Source organism: Calidris pugnax, unplaced genomic scaffold (assembly GCF_001431845.1).
Source record: "Calidris pugnax isolate Ruff unplaced genomic scaffold, ASM143184v1 scaffold69, whole genome shotgun sequence".
Lineage (NCBI taxonomy): Eukaryota > Metazoa > Chordata > Aves > Charadriiformes > Scolopacidae > Calidris > Calidris pugnax.
In genome coordinates, this window is record NW_015090859.1 from 466,093 (window position 1) to 487,730 (window position 21,638).

A 21,638-nucleotide genomic window follows, 5' to 3' on the forward strand; every position below is an offset into this window, starting at 1 on the left:
CAGACTAACAGGGAGCTGTCGCTGCTTAATGGCTGAATAGAGTTCTGAAAAAACCCAGCAGCCTCCTTTTTGAAAAAAGCATAATGTAAGAATTACAACTCAGATTCAAAGATCTGTTATGAGAAATAATTGCCAATTCCCTTCCCAATTCTCTAAGAGGCTTTTTTTTTGTTGTGTAATTTCACACAGCATGGTTCGCATTAATGCATATCACACAGCTGCATGGTTCTTCCAGATGTGCTAAGCAACTACATATGGAGCAAGACAACAGTGAGAAGAAACATCTGCTTCAACTGTATAAAAAACAGTCTGCAGGAAAAGCAATAGAGCACAGATGGCTTTTACTGGCTTCAGCCTCATTAACGTGCTTGACAGGACATCAACTGTGTTCATTACAGATAAATCACTAAGTTCAACAAAGCAGAAATATGTCACTATAAAATTTTTTTTTGGAAGGTAGGGGGGCAGAAAGCTTTCATGGAATATATCAAACTATGACCATATAATGTATTATCATTATGAAGTTTTGTTTTGCTTTTTTAACCATATGTAAAGCTCTAGTTTTGGAGGCAGAAGAATTTATCCTGTCTCCAAAGAGCAGAGTTTTGACATGGTGAAAATGACTTGCCCAGATTTCTCTACAGCAGCATTAGCTGAAATAAAGTCCTAGAATCTTCTTATTTCATATTTCTAGTTTATTTTTCCCCCCATTCCCTTTGGTTTCTATGCTGTCAAAAAGCATTTTTTTCTACAGAAGAAACCATCACCACCTCCAAGAGTTTCCTTTCTTTACACTGGTAAGAATTTACTGTCATGATGCGTACAAAAACCAGAGGTCATCTGCAATTGCTGATAAATTCTGACTCACTTAGCCATTTAAAAAAAAAAAAAAGCCACAGCAAAAACCAAAAACCTACTCTACTTTGTAAGTTAAGGAGGTAACGGTAGACAGTCTTTCTTGATACAAGAAAAAGACTCCTCTCAAAGGACTCGATGACTTTAAGAGTCACGTAAGTGCAAGACTTACCAATGTAAGCTTCAGAATCACCAATGTACATTTCTATGCAATGGCCAAGCATCGTGACTGAAAATGTGTCATCCCTCCTAAGACCAAGGGCCTATTAATAAAAAAAACAGTAAAAAGTATTCAGTAGCAAATAAAACCATTTTCATCTTAAGTCTGCGATGGTTCCGAGTTTGTTGTTTTGTTGCTCAACAATGCTATCAGTGTCTTCACTGTGGAGCAAAACATTGCAAAACTGGCTCGAGTAGTCAGCATGCAAAGCACAAAAGCAAAACAAGAAAAGGATATGTACACAGAGAGAGTATCATTCACAAATCATGAACTATAACATACTACTAAAATAATGGTTATAAAACCTGGAAGTCAATTTTGTGTAGCTAAGCTACAATCTGTAACAAAATAGACTAAGGCACGCTTAAGGTAATTGCAACTAGATGTATGTAATACAAGCTTCTAGGTAAACAGCATTGCAGCTAAATTCAAGCCAATCAACTTGAATACTGAAAATTCAACTGCAGAAAATTCACTGTTATTCCATGAAAATGTGAAATCACTAAAACTGTCCTGTAATAATAATAATAATATACAAGCACCATTGTCCAGCAATAATAATATGCAAGTATCATATAGTAAAGATAAATCTGAGACAACAGAAAATAGCGTTATCTTTAAATATTGCGCTTTCTGTAAAATTTCAAGGCAAAGGTTGGAAGTATTTTAAATCATTTCAGTTGCATGAGAAGCTTATGTACATAAAATGTATATGAAAATTATAATATTTAACCAATTTATAATAAAGAAGGATCCAAGTACTAAGTCTCCCAAAGTGGCTTTTTTCACCTAATTAACAGAAAACTTAGGGGTTTTTTTGAAAAATATCCTTAAGATTATAAAATAAACACTAATTTGGAGGCTGGATAAAATTCTGGTTCTCCGTTCCAAAACCAAACCAGCAGTAACAGAATCTGTGACCAGCACTTTAACGTAAGGTAGTTACATACCGTATGAAAATAGTCGATTGCGCTTTCGAAGTTGCCCATCAGACTATGTATGTAGCCAATGGCAGAGTAAGTAGAAGCATTTTGAGGAATTAATACTAGAGCCTGGCGATGGTATTCCAGTGCTTCCTCGTATTTCCTGTTAGGGTTAAATACAGATGATCTATTAATAAGCTTCAGGGTGAACAGTGTTTATATACTATTGTACTGGTGTTTTCTTTAGCTCAATGGCACAGGATCCTGCAAGAACTTAAAAATTATTGCTTCATGCTCTGAACATAATAGAATGCACAAAGGGCTCACGGATATTGACAATTTTCTTCCTCAACATAATTGAGAAATCATTGTTCCCCTTATGTAGCACAACAGCTGCCTAGAGCTAGGCCCCATTTGGAGATGATCTTAGCAATTTGATACGGTAAATTGCTTTAGAAGTTTAATGCTGCTAATTGAGAAATCGTTGTTCCCCTAATGTAGCACAACAGCTGCCTAGAGCTAGGCCCCATTTGGAGATGATCTTAGCAATTTGATACGGTAAATTGCTTTAGAAGTTTAATGCTGCTCATTGTAACATTAGCTTTCTTTCTGTAGCTTTCATTTTCCACCCCAGGGGAGTGAAGGAACTGTACGAGACTAAATCACTCGTTGTTCAAAGTGAGAAGAGCTCTCTGGGCACAAATTTCACAACCCATAAGTGCTTCATACACTAGTACTTTTGTCGCTTCCATTTTGCTACCATCTCCATCAGAAAAGAAGATTCACACATATCCATAATTTCTTTCGAATACCAGCCACCCTTACTTTGAAAATTATCCATTAATTAGACTGCTTATTGCATCTGTTATTGAATAAAACAAGGATTAAATGTACATTATGGCATTACTCCGAGAAATTAAATTGTCACATTTGACATAAAGATAGCAATTGTCTATTCATAAGAAATTTCAATGTCTATAGTTACAATGAAATTATGCAAACAGCAACAAAAGAAGTTGTTGGAAGGCATTAAGGAACAACTGAGGCAGAAAATTCATGCAACCGTTTGCTTGCTGCAGGAAACTTTCCCATGATTTGAATTTTACTTTCACTCATAGTATTTACCAGTCCAATTAACTACCACTGTATTTTAATATGCTGCTTTCAAATTTTGACCACATAATGCTGATGAGTAGACATATATCCAGTAGGTCTCTTCATAACACCAACAGCATGAATTATAATCACTAGTAAATTAATTACAGAACTTTTTAAGTTGTTAAAGCCTATGTACAGCTGCCTAAATTCTCAACTTGGTTTTCCCAAAAGATGGTTTACAAGGATGTAGTAATACATTAGGCTGGCTTTCTGAACTTGAACAAATAATGCAATGCAAGTTGCCCTAAGTCTGATGTAAGCAGTTACTAACTCATTGTAGAAATTAAAGAAGACAAAAGGAATTATAACTGAAACAAGCATTTGAAAAAAACCCTGCAATTATACGCACGAACAGATTCCAGAAGCAGTGCCTATTGTTTGATCTTGGCAGAAGGGGTAACTATTATACATCCGTATTTCATAATGAAAATGAATTCTAATTGGCAATTCAAGCACAAAGCAATTACTACCAAAGCCAAAGCAGAAGTACAACTTATATCTACCATAATCACAATTCTCATTAGCAGCTTTGAAACAAAAATTACAGTATACACCAATTGGACAATTAAAACCATGACACTAAAAAAAAAGATATGGTACTGATTAAACAAAAGAAAACACTAGTTAAAATCAGATAAAGGTAATTAATAACAAAACATTTCTCCATGTTAAAATTGTCAAAGCTTGCATATGTACTTTGCACTTTCTTTTTCTATTCCTAGAATGGAAATATGAAATGAAATATGAAATAGTTCTGTTCTCAAACAACATAAAGCAGTACTTTATTGCTGTGTTAATGTCACTGAATATTTCACTTCAGGAAAAAAAAACAAACATAAGCACTGATCCAAGCAATTAATCACCACAAAACCACCTTTAACTTAATTAAATCAGTGGACATATTCAAGTATGTTAGGACTGGGTCAGCAGCCAATTAGAATTCAGACACATACAAGGATCTAAAAGCCTATGAACAACTTTCTATCTAATAAAAATCAATAGTTAAGAAAGGCTTTCACATTAAGTACTTTAACTTGCATGTAGTAAACAGGATATAAGGGGTGATTGATGTATTTATGTTCACAAGCTGATTTAGGGAATCTTTTTCTTAAAAGGTGCTTCTGTACTGCTCTCCTGTGGTACACAAATGAGAAGGTCCAGAGAAAACACATTTGTGTAGTATTCCAGATAAACATTAACTCCAGTAGTTTTCTGCTTACTTGAGCTTTCTGCAGACGTGTCCCAAGTTGTTCAATAAAGGCTCCCACTTATCAACTGTTACCTGAAAAATAATGCAACAATTCAAGTAACTGTAGCTTCCCAGATGTTAACTGAATTTTGTCTACTTTAAAAAAAACATACAATGAAAAAAGGTAATTTAGTCATGACCAAGAGAAATATGACAAGCATTTTCAGTTCTTTTCAAAACATACATTTAAGCTCAAAACATTTATTCAATAACTCATTTTTCTAATTTTTCCATTCCCCAAACCCAATTAATTCCTTCAAAGGGTCAGTGATAGTAAAACTTGGATGCAAACCAAACAATGCTTGTTTTCTACTTAAAAATCACATCAAGTCTCTCAGCCTAGGAGCACTGAAGAGCCCCCAAATTAAGTGTTTGTAAAATAAGGTCTTTTTGTTGTCTTCCCCACAGTATAACATCTGCTCTAAATAAATTAGCTCGTTTACAAGGCACACAGAAGACGTTCTAAGCCAACAAAATCCCAAAACCACTTTTTGCTGAAATTAAAAATCATTTGGACTTGATTGCATTATGTATTTGTGATGTATAATAATGTAAGACTATCTCTGTATCTCTAGTTATTTTTGGTGTTTCTCACTCTAATCCTAAATTTCCCTTTGTGTGTTTATAGATATGTTGATATTTAGGTACTTCTCAATAAACAAGAAAAATGCCACACATAAAATAATTTAGTGATATGTCTAAATTTAAGCCAGATCTACTAAGTTTCCAGCAATCACCTGAACAACAATACAGCTTTAACTACAACAGAACAACCCTAGTTATATATTGGTGAGTGTATAAATTAGTATCTATGCAGTGTGTTTTAGCAAATGTGTGCCTTGTCCACATGAATATTACAGTTTTTTCCGTGCTTTCCACTCTAGAAGCAATTTCATTATCTTGACAGGAGACGCCGTGTTAACAATTACAGCACCATGAGGTGGTGTCATCACTAACTAAATTTAAGCTAAAAATCAAGAAAACCTATCGTAAAATTCACAAGAAACCTGTCACAAGGTGCTACTACTTTCATTAAGGCATCTTCAGTTACTCTAGTACAATGTGTTCCTTTAGACAAGATGATGACACACCTATAAAATAAATAAATAAAACTGGTACAAACTCGGTTTCGTGTTCCAGCACCTGAGAAATCAGGGTTGTAATGGCTGACTTTTGGTTCACAAAAGCTCTGGCACTACGGGCACCTTTCCTAACAAACTTTTTGCCAGGGATTATTTTGATTATTTTCAGGAAGTTAGTTAAGCATCCCTGGGCCCATTCCCACAAAGTGACTCTATCTGGTAGAGAGAAAATAAATCCAAACCTACAGGATTATGTCCAAACAAAAAATCAAGTCATTCAAGAAACGGTTAACACTTAAGGTGGCAGAAACTATCTTCACACGTGTACCCAGTTCCACCCTCAAGCCAAGAACCATTGGTCTACTAAGACACAAGTCTGAGAATGAGACCTGGATTACACTCTCCAATCAAGGCTTATTTTCTTTTCATACTTTTTGCCTTTTCTTGTAGCACCGAAGATAACGTGTGATGATTCTCATCTAAAAACCCCACATACACAATTACAAACAGATGGCCTAAGTTTTGAAGTCAGATTTATATTGTATTGCTTCTACCTTAAAATAAGCATATTTTGTCAGAAGATATTACAGAATTTCCTGGAGTTTTACAAACTGTGTGTTAGAAAAAATACCTCATTTCCAATAGCTTTGATTTTTTCCAGTGCATCAAGAAACCACTTTTCTGCGGTTTTCCAGCTAAGAATTGACAGGGTGAGGGGAAAGAAAAGTAAATTAGTTTCATTAGTTTTCATTAGCAGTATAAGAAAATCAGTTTTTTTGACATTATTTTGTCGTATGAGTGAAATTAGCTGTAAAACCGAGTAATTTACATTTTGCTATATTTTGCATGTGCTCCTAAGAGCTAACAAGGCAAAGTTAAAAAAATTAGAAGCAAAACAAGAACATTCACTGAACAGTTCTTATATCTGTTAGGATTTCTCAGAATATATCTGGAACCTCCCGAGCTGACAAAATGTCTTGCTCTACAAACTTTTATAGCATGTGTGCACTTGCAGACAGATGCCTTTTCAAGGCATGTAACTACCCAAGGGCAGGCACACACAACGTAATAATTGATCTCTGCATGTTCCTCAAGCATTAAATTCTTTCCTCATTAAAACTTAAGGAAGAACGACATAAAAAGCAAGGGTTTAGGGTAAACACCATCGAACATTAAATATTTATTTAACGAGTGATCAACAGATTAACTAAGGAAAACCAGAAAAAAAATATTTTACCTGAGGTATCTTCTGGCATGTTCATTTTTGTGGCCAACCATGAGATAGTAGCATCCTACTGCAAACCACGACACCTACACATTGCAATAAAAACAGAACATTAGTAGATTTATCACACTGATTTTAGTGTGATCACCCCAGAGGTGATGCAAAACAGAGGAACAGATTACAATTAGAGAAGTTAGGAACATTTTCACTGAAATAAGTCAGCTTTTTGAATTATCTGATAATGCAGACAAGCTAGAACTGCTGGCATGTACGTCTCTAATTGAGTTTGTTCAGCATTATGAAGAGAATGCTAGTACTTCTCAATAAACAAGAAAAATGCCACACATAAAATAATTTAGTGATATGTCTAAATTTAAGCCAGATCTACTAAGTTTCCAGCAATCACCTGAACAACAATACAGCTTTAACTACAACAGAACAACCCTAGTTATATATTGGTGAGTGTATAAATTAGTATCTATGCAGTGTGTTTTAGCAAATGTGTGCCTTGTCCACATGAATATTACAGTTTTTTCCGTGCTTTCCACTCTAGAAGCAATTTCATTATCTTGACAGGAGACGCCGTGTTAACAATTACAGCACCATGAGGTGGTGTCATCACTAACTAAATTTAAGCTAAAAATCAAGAAAACCTATCGTAAAATTCACAAGAAACCTGTCACAAGGTGCTACTACTTTCATTAAGGCATCTTCAGTTACTCTAGTACAATGTGTTCCTTTAGACCTGCTGGCATGTACGTCTCTAATTGAGTTTGTTCAGCATTATGAAGAGAGTGCTAAGCAGGAAGCTTATTGCTCTCTTCAATTATCTAACGGTAGGGAACACAGAAGACAGCCCCAGACTCTTCCCAGAGGAGCAGTGACAGGATGGGGACAAGTTGCAACATGGAAAATTCAGACTGAGTCAAAGGAAAACAGTTTTCACTATGAAGGTGATCAAACATTTGAAAAGGTTGCCCAGAGAGGCATATACATTTATCACTGTAGCATTTGTCTTAAATTATTATTCAAAGTGAATACCTCACATTGAATACTTCACACTGAATATATTTTGCAGATCCTTTTTTTAAAAGAAGAACCTTGGTACAAGAAAATTACAATGCATAGAAAATAAGAGGAGCAAACCATTTGTACTAGCTCCATTCAGAAACAGATTTTGAATTCTGTTGCTCAAATTGACTATTACATTACAATGTTTATATGCTTTCACCTAGAAAAAAATACCTAGTCATGAAGGCTTAGAACAACTTACAGGATTATTTGGGTACAAGTCCACCAGTTTGTAGGTAAGCATCCCTGGGCCCATTCCCACAAAGTGACTCTATCTGGTAGAGAGAAAATAAATCCAAACCTACAGGATTATGTCCAAACAAAAAATCAAGTCATTCAAGAAACGGTTAACACTTAAGGTGGCAGAAACTATCTTCACACGTGTACCCAGTTCCACCCTCAAGCCAAGAACCATTGGTCTACTAAGACACAAGTCTGAGAATGAGACCTGGATTACACTCTCCAATCAAGGCTTATTTTCTTTTCATACTTTTTGCCTTTTCTTGTAGCACCGAAGATAACGTGTGATGATTCTCATCTAAAAACCCCACATACACAATTACAAACAGATGGCCTAAGTTTTGAAGTCAGATTTATATTGTATTGCTTCTACCTTAAAATAAGCATATTTTGTCAGAAGATATTACAGAATTTCCTGGAGTTTTACAAACTGTGTGTTAGAAAAAATACCTCATTTCCAATAGCTTTGATTTTTTCCAGTGCATCAAGAAACCACTTTTCTGCGGTTTTCCAGCTAAGAATTGACAGGGTGAGGGGAAAGAAAAGTAAATTAGTTTCATTAGTTTTCATTAGCAGTATAAGAAAATCAGTTTTTTTGACATTATTTTGTCGTATGAGTGAAATTAGCTGTAAAACCGAGTAATTTACATTTTGCTACATTTTGCATGTGCTCCTAAGAGCTAACAAGGCAAAGTTAAAAAAATTAGAAGCAAAACAAGAACATTCACTGAACAGTTCTTATATCTGTTAGGATTTCTCAGAATATATCTGGAACCTCCCGAGCTGACAAAATGTCTTGCTCTACAAACTTTTATAGCATGTGTGCACTTGCAGACAGATGCCTTTTCAAGGCATGTAACTACCCAAGGGCAGGCACACACAACGTAATAATTGATCTCTGCATGTTCCTCAAGCATTAAATTCTTTCCTCATTAAAACTTAAGGAAGAACGACATAAAAAGCAAGGGTTTAGGGTAAACACCATCTAACCAGAACCAAAAGAAACTCTGTATCCTATAACTCAGTATAAGCACTTTAGTACATACATCAGTGCATTAAACTTCAGAATAATCTATGTTTAAGATCTTATTTAATCTCATTTTGCAAGCTTACTCTCCATTTTGAAATGCAACCACTCCAACTTCATGCATAACAAAAGGATCTTCAGGTGCGATGCTTAAAGCTTGGCTGAAAAACCTTTCAGCTAACTTGGAGTTGTTGGTCAAACCATATTCCAGTCCAATATAGAGCATCGGCAAATGACACCTATAACATAAAAAGTATCATGTAATTATCAGAAAAGGCATCACAAACTACAAAGAAATGCCAACTGTGTTTGCATATGTTTATGTACAGCCAAGCAAAAAGCTGATTTAAATGGACTACTAACTTAAGGGGCAGTTTAAAAGACTTTATATCTTTGTTAATTATTGATGAGAATTTGAACTCCAGTACATAATTTAACTTCCTCTGGAATTACATTTATTTTCTCAGTGCTTAAGTTAGTTCTGAGGGGTTTTTTTATTCCTGGTATCCTTCCCACATTTCACTTACAAATGGAACACAGAAGAAGTAATAATAAAGGGATTACATTTTTTTTTATTCCTGGTATCCTTCCTACATTTCACTTACAAATGGAGCACAGAAGAAGTAATAATAAAGGGATTACATTTACCAACAGCTACAGCCAAATAAAACGGTCTTATATGACGATTAGTCCACTACTGATTTTACAACCTTCTCCACAGCAGTGGACAGCTGTTCAAGATATTACTATACAGCAGTTTATGACCTGGTATGACAAACATGATTCATAAATTTCAGAGAACTTTCAGGTAGAACACAGATTACCTAAATATAAATCTTGACTTTAGAACTTCAAAAAAAAAAAATTGTAACATTAGCTTTCTTTCTGTAGCTTTCATTTTCCACCCCAGGGGAGTGAAGGAACTGTACGAGACTAAATCACTCGTTGTTCAAAGTGAGAAGAGCTCTCTGGGCACAAATTTCACAACCCATAAGTGCTTCATACACTAGTACTTTTGTCGCTTCCATTTTGCTACCATCTCCATCAGAAAAGAAGATTCACACATATCCATAATTTCTTTCGAATACCAGCCACCCTTACTTTGAAAATTATCCATTAATTAGACTGCTTATTGCATCTGTTATTGAATAAAACAAGGATTAAATGTACATTATGGCATTACTCCGAGAAATTAAATTGTCACATTTGACATAAAGATAGCAATTGTCTATTCATAAGAAATTTCAATGTCTATAGTTACAATGAAATTATGCAAACAGCAACAAAAGAAGTTGTTGGAAGGCATTAAGGAACAACTGAGGCAGAAAATTCATGCAACCGTTTGCTTGCTGCAGGAAACTTTCCCATGATTTGAATTTTACTTTCACTCATAGTATTTACCAGTCCAATTAACTACCACTGTATTTTAATATGTTGCTTTCAAATTTTGACCACATAATGCTGATGAGTAGACATACATCCAGTAGGTCTCTTCATAACACCGACAGCATGAATTATAATCACTAGTAAATTAATTACAGAACTTTTTAAGTTGTTAAAGCCTATGTACAGCTGCCTAAATTCTCAACTTGGTTTTCCCAAAAGATGGTTTACAAGGATGTAGTAATACATTAGGCTGGCTTTCTGAACTTGAACAAATAATGCAATGCAAGTTGCCCTAAGTGTGATGTAAGCAGTTACTAACTCATTGTAGAAATTAAAGAAGACAAAAGGAATTATAACTGAAACAAGCATTTGAAAAAAACCCTGCAATTATACGCACGAACAGATTCCAGAAGCAGTGCCTATTGTTTGATCTTGGCAGAAGGGGTAACTATTATACATCCCTATTTCATAATGAAAATGAATTCTAATTGGCAATTCAAACACAAAGCAATTACTACCAAAGCCAAAGCAGAAGTACAACTTATATCTACCATAATCACAATTCTCATTAGCAGCTTTGAAACAAAAATTACAGTATACACCAATTGGACAATTAAAACCATGACACTAAAAAAAAAAGATATGGTACTGATTAAACAAAAGAAAACACTAGTTAAAATCAGATAAAGGTAATTAATAACAAAACATTTCTCCATGTTAAAATTGTCAAAGCTTGCATATGTACTTTGCACTTTCTTTTTCTATTCCTAGAATGGAAATATGAAATGAAATATGAAATAGTTCTGTTCTCAAACAACATAAAGCAGTACTTTATTGCTGTGTTAATGTCACTGAATATTTCACTTCAGGAAAAAAAAACAAACATAAGCACTGATCCAAGCAATTAATCACCACAAAACCACCTTTAACTTAATTAAATCAGTGGACATATTCAAGTATGTTAGGACTGGGTCAGCAGCCAATTAGAATTCAGACACATACAAGGATCTAAAAGCCTATGAACAACTTTCTATCTAATAAAAATCAATAGTTAAGGAAAGGCTTTCACATTAAGTACTTTAACTTGCATGTAGTAAACCGGATATAAGGGGTGATTGATGTATTTCTGTTCACAAGCTGATTTAGGGAATCTTGTTCTTAAAAGGTGCTTCTGTACTGCTCTCCTGTGGTACACAAATGAGAAGCAGGTCTAGAGAAAACACATTTGTGCAGTATTCCAGATAAACATAACTCCAGTAGTTTTCTGCTTACTTGAGCTGTCCAGAGAAAACACATTTGTGTAGTATTCCAGATAAACATTAACTCCAGTAGTTTTCTGCTTACTTGAGCTTTCTGCAGACGTGTCCCAAGTTGTTCAATAAAGGCTCCCACTTATCAACTGTTACCTGAAAAATAATGCAACAATTCAAGTAACTGTAGCTTCCCAGATGTTAACTGAATTTTGTCTACTTTAAAAAAAACATACAATGAAAAAAGGTAATTTAGTCATGACCAAGAGAAATATGACAAGCATTTTCAGTTCTTTTCAAAACATACATTTAAGCTCAAAACATTTATTCAATAACTCATTTTTCTAATTTTTCCATTCCCCAAACCCAATTAATTCCTTCAAAGGGTCAGTGATAGTAAAACTTGGATGCAAACCAAACAATGCTTGTTTTCTACTTAAAAATCACATCAAGTCTCTCAGCCTAGGAGCACTGAAAAGCCCCCAGATTAAGTGTTTGTAAAATAATCATGAGTACTGAAGGTCTTTTTGTTGTCTTCCCCACAGTATAACATCTGCTCTAAATAAATTAGCTCGTTTACAAGGCACACAGAAGATGTTCTAAGCCAACAAAATCCCAAAAACACTTTTTGCTGAAATTAAAAATCATTTGGACTTGATTGCATTATGTATTTGTGATGTATAATAATGTAAGACTATCTCCGTATCTCTAGTTATTTTTGGTGTTTCCCACTCTAATTCTAAATTTCCATTTGTGTGTTTATAGATATGTTGATATTTAGTACTTCTCAATAAACAAGAAAAATGCCACACATAAAATAATTTAGTCGTATGCCTAAATTTAAGCCTGATCTACTATGTTTCCAGCAATCACCTGAACAACAATACAGCTTTAACTACAACAGAACAACCCTAGTTATATATTGGTGAGTGTATAAATTAGTATCTATGCAGTGTGTTTTAGCAAATGTGTGCCTTGTCCACATGAATATTACAGTTTTTTCCGTGCTTTCCACTCTAGAAGCAATTTCATTATCTTGACAGGAGACGCCGTGTTAACAATTACAGCACCATGAGGTGGTGTCATCACTAACTAAATTTAAGCTAAAAATCAAGAAAACCTATCGTAAAATTCACAAGAAACCTGTCACAAGGTGCTACTACTTTCATTAAGGCATCTTCAGTTACTCTAGTACAATGTGTTCCTTTAGACAAGATGATGACACACCTATAAAATAAATAAATAAAACTGGTACAAACTCGGTTTCGTGTTCCAGCACCTGAGAAATCAGGGTTGTAATGGCTGACTTGTGGTTCACAGAATCAATCACCCTCTGGCACTATGGGCACCTTTCCTAACAAACTTTTTGCTAGGGATTATTTTGATTATTTTCAGGAAGTTAGGTAAGCATCCCTGGGCCCATTCCCACAAAGTGGCTCTATCTGGTAGAGAGAAAACAAATCCAAACCTACAGGATTATGTCCAAACAAAAAATCAAGTCATTCGAGAAATGGCTAACACTTAAGGTGGCAGAAACTATCTTCACACATGTACCCAGTTCCACTCTCAAGCCAAGAACCATTGGTCTACTAAGGACCCAGGTCTGAGAATAAGACCTGGATTCCACTCTCCAATCAAGGCTTATTTTCTTTTCATACTTTTTGCCTTTTCTTGTAGCACCGAAGATAACGTGTGATGATTCTCATCTAAAAACCCCACATACACAATTACAAACAGATGGCCTAAGTTTTGAAGTCAGATTTATATTGTATTGCTTCTACCTTAAAATTTTATATGCTTTCACCTAGAAAAAAATACCTAGTCATGAAGGCTTAGAACAACTTACAGGATTATTTGGGTACAAGTCCACCAGTTTGTGAGAAAGGTAGAAAAGCTCTACATAGCAGGAAGAAACAAGAAAAGAAAATTAAAACGTGCTAAAGCATTAAGATGTTTCAAGTCCTTTAGCCTTCTATACAAAATATCCAGAACGTCTAATGTTATTAATGCACAAGTGATAAACTTCCAACAAGTGATGTTTTCTGTTTAGTGGTAATCCTTCAAATTGCCTCAAAATAGTTTTGGTTTTGCAATTAACTAAAAAATAAACAAACCTCCAAACCCAAACAACCCATAAATCTTCACAGCACATAAATAAGCAGCTATACATCCCACCTCTTAAAGAATTCTGCAACAACTTAGGTCATTAACATAGAGTAAAATAAATGCCTGTAGTATTACACTTGAATGTATCTTGTCAAGGTAAAATACTATTGAACTTCCTACACCTGAAAGGTAAAACAAACTGGCTAGATCAATTTCCTGAGCATTAATATGTTGAAAATAGGAGAAAAGCAAGCAAATTGCTGTATTATTTGGAATAATTCTAAGTGATTACTTTTCTAATAAAAATAATAATCCTAGTTATTAGAATAACTTCCCATGGATTTTCTAACTACAGCAGAAGTAACCAGATACAGGATAACAATTCTATTGCCTATGCAATTTCAAAAGAAATAGCATTACAATATGCAAAATTCCTATTTCTTCAGAGTACAGTGCTCCTAAATTGATGAGTTTGTCCTGGAGTACTTCACACCAATTTTTGGCATCAGAAAAATAAAATATGAGAACTGGCTTACAAAATACCAACTTATTTACAAAATGCTTCTCAAGACAGACTTAGTAGTAGTAGATTCAGATGCAATTAACTGTAAAGAAATTGAAAAGGACATTTACTAAACACTGAGAAGTACTAATACACCTAATGACCTATTTGCGTACATACAATGCATCATCCTTCCAGAGACTGCAAATCATATGAGCTCCTTATTCTATTTTCCAATTGGTTTTAAAGACATTCAAGCTCCTCGCTTGCTTTGGATGTTTATATGCAGTCTGAAATGAGAAAAAGCCATCCCAGCTGCAAGTAAGCTAGTCTTGTAATTCCAACTAAGGTGCTGCATGATTATTAACTGGTTTGAACTAACGAGAGGCCTTCACAACAGGAAAGGCAAGGAGAGTCTAGATTTTTTTCTATTATGGAAAAAGCACGTCCACCTAAACATACACACTGCTGAAGAGTTCATTCTAGCTTAAATTTGTTCTGTTGTTGAGCAGAAAAAGTGCACCTAGATACTCTAGGAAGATCACCTCCAAACAGACATCAAACAGAAACGAAGCAGTGTAGCTCACCAACTGTCTGGCTACATCGCCCCGTGGTTAAAAGACAATGTCACTCATGGACATGAATGAACAAAGACTCTTTGCTCAGCTACTTCCCCTGCCCCGCTGTCAGCTCTCAAACTCCCTTCTTTGCCAGGAGGAAAAATACATGTAATTTTAAAAATGGTATATTAGGGGGTTTATTGGCATCCTTAATTCTTTCTTTAAATTGAAGCTTTACAGTCTTCTTTTGATTCATATTAAATGTCGTGTTTCTTACCATTTGCTTTATTAAGCTCCACAAGCGTCCCTATATGCACAGGTAAACAGTTTGCATGGAATGGATCTTTTTCCATCACCCTAAAAATAAATAAATAAATAAGAATCTGCAACACACATTTCAAAAATTTTAATGTGTTATAAGTAAGCTGCTTTTATAGTGTGTAATGTTCCAGCCAATTACCACTTTAGGCACTGCAAAAGTATTTATGACTAGAAGGTAACTATTATCAGCATAATAAAGGCTATCTTAAGACCAGAAAAACAACTATTAATTTACATTAACATAAAAGTCTTGCAAGCTGAATATACAATTAGAAAGAGAGAATACAATGCACATTTCTTTGCAAGTCCCTTCAGATTTATTCAGGAAACAGCAAGCAACGTTTCTGTTCATCTTTTCTATATGTTTGACAGCAACTTTCAAGCAATAGCTCTCAGCTTCACACTAAGTATGCCTTAGGGAACATTTAGTTGAGTTAAAAATTTTAATTTCCTGTGGTGTTTAGAAATGGAAGATAGTCTCACAGACAACAAACTGCACGCAAGACATGGCTTCTAGGCATGTGCCCTTTTTCTAAGTGTTGGCATTTGGTAAACTAACCAAAGGGGAAGGAAAAAAAAAAATAACTGTTTAAAGACATAAAGGTCAATGTTCTCCACTAATTATAGATGAATTTTTATTTTTCTGAATATGACATTACTGACATACCCTTTCATGAGCTGTGCAGCTGTGAAGTACGCAGCCATTGCTTGGTCATGCTCGCTCTCAACTGCAAACGAATGCCCGTATGCGATCCATGCGGGTCCATAGGTTCTCTCAAGCGTAGTAGCTTTGCTGAAAACAAGAGCAGGTCACAAACAAACACAGCCAAAATTAAATTTCTTCTGCTTCAGATGGCTACTTACATAGTGATGCTATGCCACATAGTTAGGTATCCATTAAGATAATCTTCTTTAATGACCAGTGCCAAACAAAGTTTAGAAGTTCAACAAACTATTTTGCACTTTGAAGTAACACACATTTTCAAGAATTCACTGTATTATTTCTATTGCTGTTCATGGACAGCAGGAATTATTTGATATTACTGAACATGAATAGTGATATAATAAGTGAACTGGCTAAATTACAGAAAAAGTTAGTAGTGACTCATAATGTATTACAACATTGTAGCTATACATTTCAACATAAATATATTCTAGCAATGTAAGTTTAACAAGCAGGATACCAAAATACCAAATGTACTCTTAGACTGAACTGTGTGTTGAAATTTTCTCATATAATTGTACTATCCTTAATGAAGATAAGGGTATTTATTTGCCTTCTCCTGAATTGAATTCAAATGTGTCACATCCATCTTGAGTTCTCCACACGTGCCAACTTGTCAACAGCGACACATTAAAACACAGCTTTGTTACTATTATAAAGATGGATTACGTTCTACCACAAACGTTGTTTTCCTCCTGGGTGCTGAGATGAGGTAAGCCCTTTTGCAAGATGTGAAGGACGCAGACAGCCCCCCAGAATGATATTTCCCTTCATGATACTGGGTACTGCCCAGCTGTGCCTTCTACCCTGTTCAGCACGCCCCAGCATGATGTCCTGTGACTCCAAAGCAATGACACAGGAGCTTGTGTTTTTATCCATGGTATCTCCAGATCTTTTCCTAAAAACTAGTGCCTAGCCCACAGTTGTTCCTAGCCTTGTAGAACCTTGTTACTATTTCACTTTTACTAGACCTTTTTTACCAGGCTCTTTACCAGAACTACCCTGAATGTGGATTGGTTTTTTTTTCCCCTTACACATCTCTAGACCCTTCCTGGCTAGGGATGCTCGCAGATTTAATAAAGATGTTTTTTATTTCGTCACCAAAACCACCTATGTCACTCAGGACGGCTTCTGGAAGAATTTCACACTGGTACTTGCCAGGAATTTAAATAACTTACTCATAATTAACAGACATTTAAACAGTCTAAATTACTAAGCCATCTTTATGTATATTGTCTATAAAGGTCTCAAAGAAAAATGAAAGCCTTACAGGTTGATTTAGGCTTTCTCAGTTTAGGCTTAGAGCCCTACTTCACAGCAAGGTCCTGCTCCCCAGTGCTGATAAACAATACACATACAAAAGACCTACAGGAAGGAGCACTGGACTGAACTGACCATCCTAAGAAGTCCAAGGCTGCTTGTGCACAGAAAGAGCTAAACTGCCAAATATCAGAATTTTCTGCCTAACTCTTCCCTTGAAGACATGAAGCCTGAACCTGGGAGAATGACTGAGTGTCCTTAAGCTCATAAGAGAGGCTTGATTGCCTACCTGTAGTTAGCTTGGCAGCATGAGTGAATGCAGGGACTACACCTGCTCATCACAAGAAAGTGACCAACAAAAGAGATTCCATATAAGTCTTTATGTCATTTTTAAAATATCTAGAAGGCTGAGGTCAAAATTGGTATACCAAAAAAGGTATCAACAAAAGGAGTATTTTCCTAGTAAACACTTTAACAAGACTTCTGTTTACTTTATGAGCTTACAAAAAAAAAAAAAAGAACATTAAATATTTATTTAACGAGTGATCAACAGATTAACTAAGGAAAACCAGAAAAAAAATATTTTACCTGAGGTATCTTCTGGCATGTTCATTTTTGTGGCCAACCATGAGATAGTAGCATCCTACTGCAAACCACGACACCTACACATTGCAATAAAAACAGAACATTAGTAGATTTATCACACTGATTTTAGTGTGATCACCCCAGAGGTGATGCAAAACAGAGGAACAGATTACAATTAGAGAAGTTAGGAACATTTTCACTGAAATAAGTCAGCTTTTTGAATTATCTGATAATGCAGACAAGCTAGAACTGCTGGCATGTACGTCTCTAATTGAGTTTGTTCAGCATTATGAAGAGAATGCTAAGCAGGAAGCTTATTGCTCTCTTCAATTATCTAACGGTAGGGAACACAGAAGACAGCCCCAGACTCTTCCCAGAGGAGCAGTGACAGGATGGGGACAAGTTGCAACATGGAAAATTCAGACTGAGTCAAAGGAAAACAGTTTTCACTATGAAGGTGAGCAAACATTGGAAAAGGTTGCCCAGAGAGGCATATACATTTATCACTGTAGCATTTGTCTTAAATTATTATTCAAAGTGAATACCTCACATTGAATACTTCACACTGAATATATTTTGCAGATCCTTTTTTTAAAAGAAGAACCTTGGTACAAGAAAATTACAATGCATAGAAAATAAGAGGAGCAAACCATTTGTACTAGCTCCATCCAGAAACAGATTTTGAATTCTGTTGCTCAAATTGACTATTACATTACAATGTTTATATGCTTTCACCTAGAAAAAAATACCTAGTCATGAAGGCTTAGAACAACTTACAGGATTATTTGGGTACAAGTCCACCAGTTTGTGAGAAAGGTAGAAAAGCTCTACATAGCAGGAAGAAACAAGAAAAGAAAATTAAAACGTGCTAAAGCATTAAGATGTTTCAAGTCCTTTAGCCTTCTATACAAAATATCCAGAACGTCTAATGTTATTAATGCACAAGTGATAAACTTCCAACAAGTGATGTTTTCTGTTTAGTGGTAATCCTTCAAATTGCCTCAAAATAGTTTTGGTTTTGCAATTAACTAAAAAATAAACAAACCTCCAAACCCAAACAACCCATAAATCTTCACAGCACATAAATAAGCAGCTATACATCCCACCTCTTAAAGAATTCTGCAACAACTTAGGTCATTAACATAGAGTAAAATAAATGCCTGTAGTATTACACTTGAATGTATCTTGTCAAGGTAAAATACTATTGAACTTCCTACACCTGAAAGGTAAAACAAACTGGCTAGATCAATTTCCTGAGCATTAATATGTTGAAAATAGGAGAAAAGCAAGCAAATTGCTGTATTATTTGGAATAATTCTAAGTGATTACTTTTCTAATAAAAATAATAATCCTAGTTATTAGAATAACTTCCCATGGATTTTCTAACTACAGCAGAAGTAACCAGATACAGGATAACAATTCTATTGCCTATGCAATTTCAAAAGAAATAGCATTACAATATGCAAAATTCCTATTTCTTCAGAGTACAGTGCTCCTAAATTGATGAGTTTGTCCTGGAGTACTTCACACCAATTTTTGGCATCAGAAAAATAAAATATGAGAACTGGCTTACAAAATACCAACTTATTTACAAAATGCTTCTCAAGACAGACTTAGTAGTAGTAGATTCAGATGCAATTAACTGTAAAGAAATTGAAAAGGACATTTACTAAACACTGAGAAGTACTAATACACCTAATGACCTATTTGCGTACATACAATGCATCATCCTTCCAGAGACTGCAAATCATATGAGCTCCTTATTCTATTTTCCAATTGGTTTTAAAGACATTCAAGCTCCTCGCTTGCTTTGGATGTTTATATGCAGTCTGAAATGAGAAAAAGCCATCCCAGCTGCAAGTAAGCTAGTCTTGTAATTCCAACTAAGGTGCTGCATGATTATTAACTGGTTTGAACTAACGAGAGGCCTTCACAACAGGAAAGGCAAGGAGAGTCTAGATTTTTTTCTATTATGGAAAAAGCACGTCCACCTAAACATACACACTGCTGAAGAGTTCATTCTAGCTTAAATTTGTTCTGTTGTTGAGCAGAAAAAGTGCACCTAGATACTCTAGGAAGATCACCTCCAAACAGACATCAAACAGAAACGAAGCAGTGTAGCTCACCAACTGTCTGGCTACATCGCCCCGTGGTTAAAAGACAATGTCACTCATGGACATGAATGAACAAAGACTCTTTGCTCAGCTACTTCCCCTGCCCCGCTGTCAGCTCTCAAACTCCCTTCTTTGCCAGGAGGAAAAATACATGTAATTTTAAAAATGGTATATTAGGGGGTTTATTGGCATCCTTAATTCTTTCTTTAAATTGAAGCTTTACAGTCTTCTTTTGATTCATATTAAATGTCGTGTTTCTTACCATTTGCTTTATTAAGCTCCACAAGCGTCCCTATATGCACAGGTAAACAGTTTGCATGGAATGGATCTTTTTCCATCACCCTAAAAATAAATAAATAAATAAGAATCTGCAACACACATTTCAAAAATTTTAATGTGTTATAAGTAAGCTGCTTTTATAGTGTGTAATGTTCCAGCCAATTACCACTTTAGGCACTGCAAAAGTATTTATGACTAGAAGGTAACTATTATCAGCATAATAAAGGCTATCTTAAGACCAGAAAAACAACTATTAATTTACATTAACATAAAAGTCTTGCAAGCTGAATATACAATTAGAAAGAGAGAATACAATGCACATTTCTTTGCAAGTCCCTTCAGATTTATTCAGGAAACAGCAAGCAACGTTTCTGTTCATCTTTTCTATATGTTTGACAGCAACTTTCAAGCAATAGCTCTCAGCTTCACACTAAGTATGCCTTAGGGAACATTTAGTTGAGTTAAAAATTTTAATTTCCTGTGGTGTTTAGAAATGGAAGATAGTCTCACAGACAACAAACTGCACGCAAGACATGGCTTCTAGGCATGTGCCCTTTTTCTAAGTGTTGGCATTTGGTAAACTAACCAAAGGGGAAGGAAAAAAAAAAATAAAAATCTTTAAATCTTTTTACAGAACCTCTTGAATCAGAAGTGCAATATTATTAATCCATTCTCAGAGAAGTACACCTTGATATAGTTAAAAGTTTAGTTTACATTTTTAAATAGTTCAAAGTATTTCCAATGAAAAGTATAAAAGAACATATAATCAAGTGTATTAAATGCTCTCTTGAAGAGAGTCTAAAACTTTGAAGTTACATGGACTTCTCAGACTCTCATATCCAAGTTCTAGCATCTGTGATAGTCTCCTCCTTAGGAGATGTTTACTCCTGCCCTTTCTTTTAGACAAGGTGTGGCAATTTAGTTTCAGAAACAAAGATGGGATAATGTAATTTTATTGACTTAATTGGAGTAATTTATTTCAGCAGACTCATGATTTTACTCAGACGTTGCAATTCACCCTGTCAGCATTCTCTACAGCCTTCCCAAAAATCTTGCCTGTACTCGGTTCCATGGGATATTCTACAGAGAATAGCTTAGCTTCAGCTAAGAGAACACTGTACAAAAAACAAAACAAACCCCCTTCTATTTTATACTACTAATATTCTGATACTATGCAGTACATACAGATAAATACAGTTTCTTAAAAGGGCAGTTGTCACGCCAGCAGAAAAAAATAGCTCCACAACCACATGTTCACACTTAGAGTAGTTGAGAAGCCATCCATGCTGTTGTTCTGACCGACCTGACAACTGAGCAGCAGTGTATCCCTGGCCTAAGTGACAACTGAGAGATGATACTTGGCACATCAAAATTAACATAACTATTAATCGGCCAGAGAAATTATACTTCCTAACTAACCAACCAATCCAAATCTGTTCATTACAAAGGCCAAACAACAAGTAGGTACACAAGACACAAAACTGAAGGCACCAGTGTAAGG

At 35.2% G+C, this 21,638-nt stretch overlaps 1 protein-coding gene across 2 annotated transcripts in view; it reads right to left on the reverse strand.

Moving 5' to 3' along the window:
* CDC16 (cell division cycle 16) overlaps positions 1–21,638 on the reverse strand; it is a 32,149-nt gene that overhangs the window by 1,719 nt on the left and 8,792 nt on the right. The window contains exons 9-17 of one of the 2 annotated variants that reach the window (XM_014944212.1): positions 20,121–20,200; positions 18,522–18,571; positions 17,748–17,821; positions 15,843–15,968; positions 9,137–9,289; positions 6,119–6,182; positions 4,377–4,438; positions 2,026–2,161; positions 1,028–1,118 (exon numbers count right to left, since the gene is read on the reverse strand). In XM_014944212.1, coding sequence (XP_014799698.1) covers positions 1,028–1,118; positions 2,026–2,161; positions 4,377–4,438; positions 6,119–6,182; positions 9,137–9,289; positions 15,843–15,968; positions 17,748–17,821; positions 18,522–18,571; positions 20,121–20,200 — 836 coding nt within the window. Of the gene's footprint in view, positions 1–1,027; positions 1,119–2,025; positions 2,162–4,376; positions 4,439–6,118; positions 6,183–8,473; positions 8,538–9,136; positions 9,290–15,842; positions 15,969–17,747; positions 17,822–18,521; positions 18,572–20,120; positions 20,201–21,638 lie in introns of both variants that reach the window. The other variant, XM_014944211.1, reaches the window with a different exon arrangement.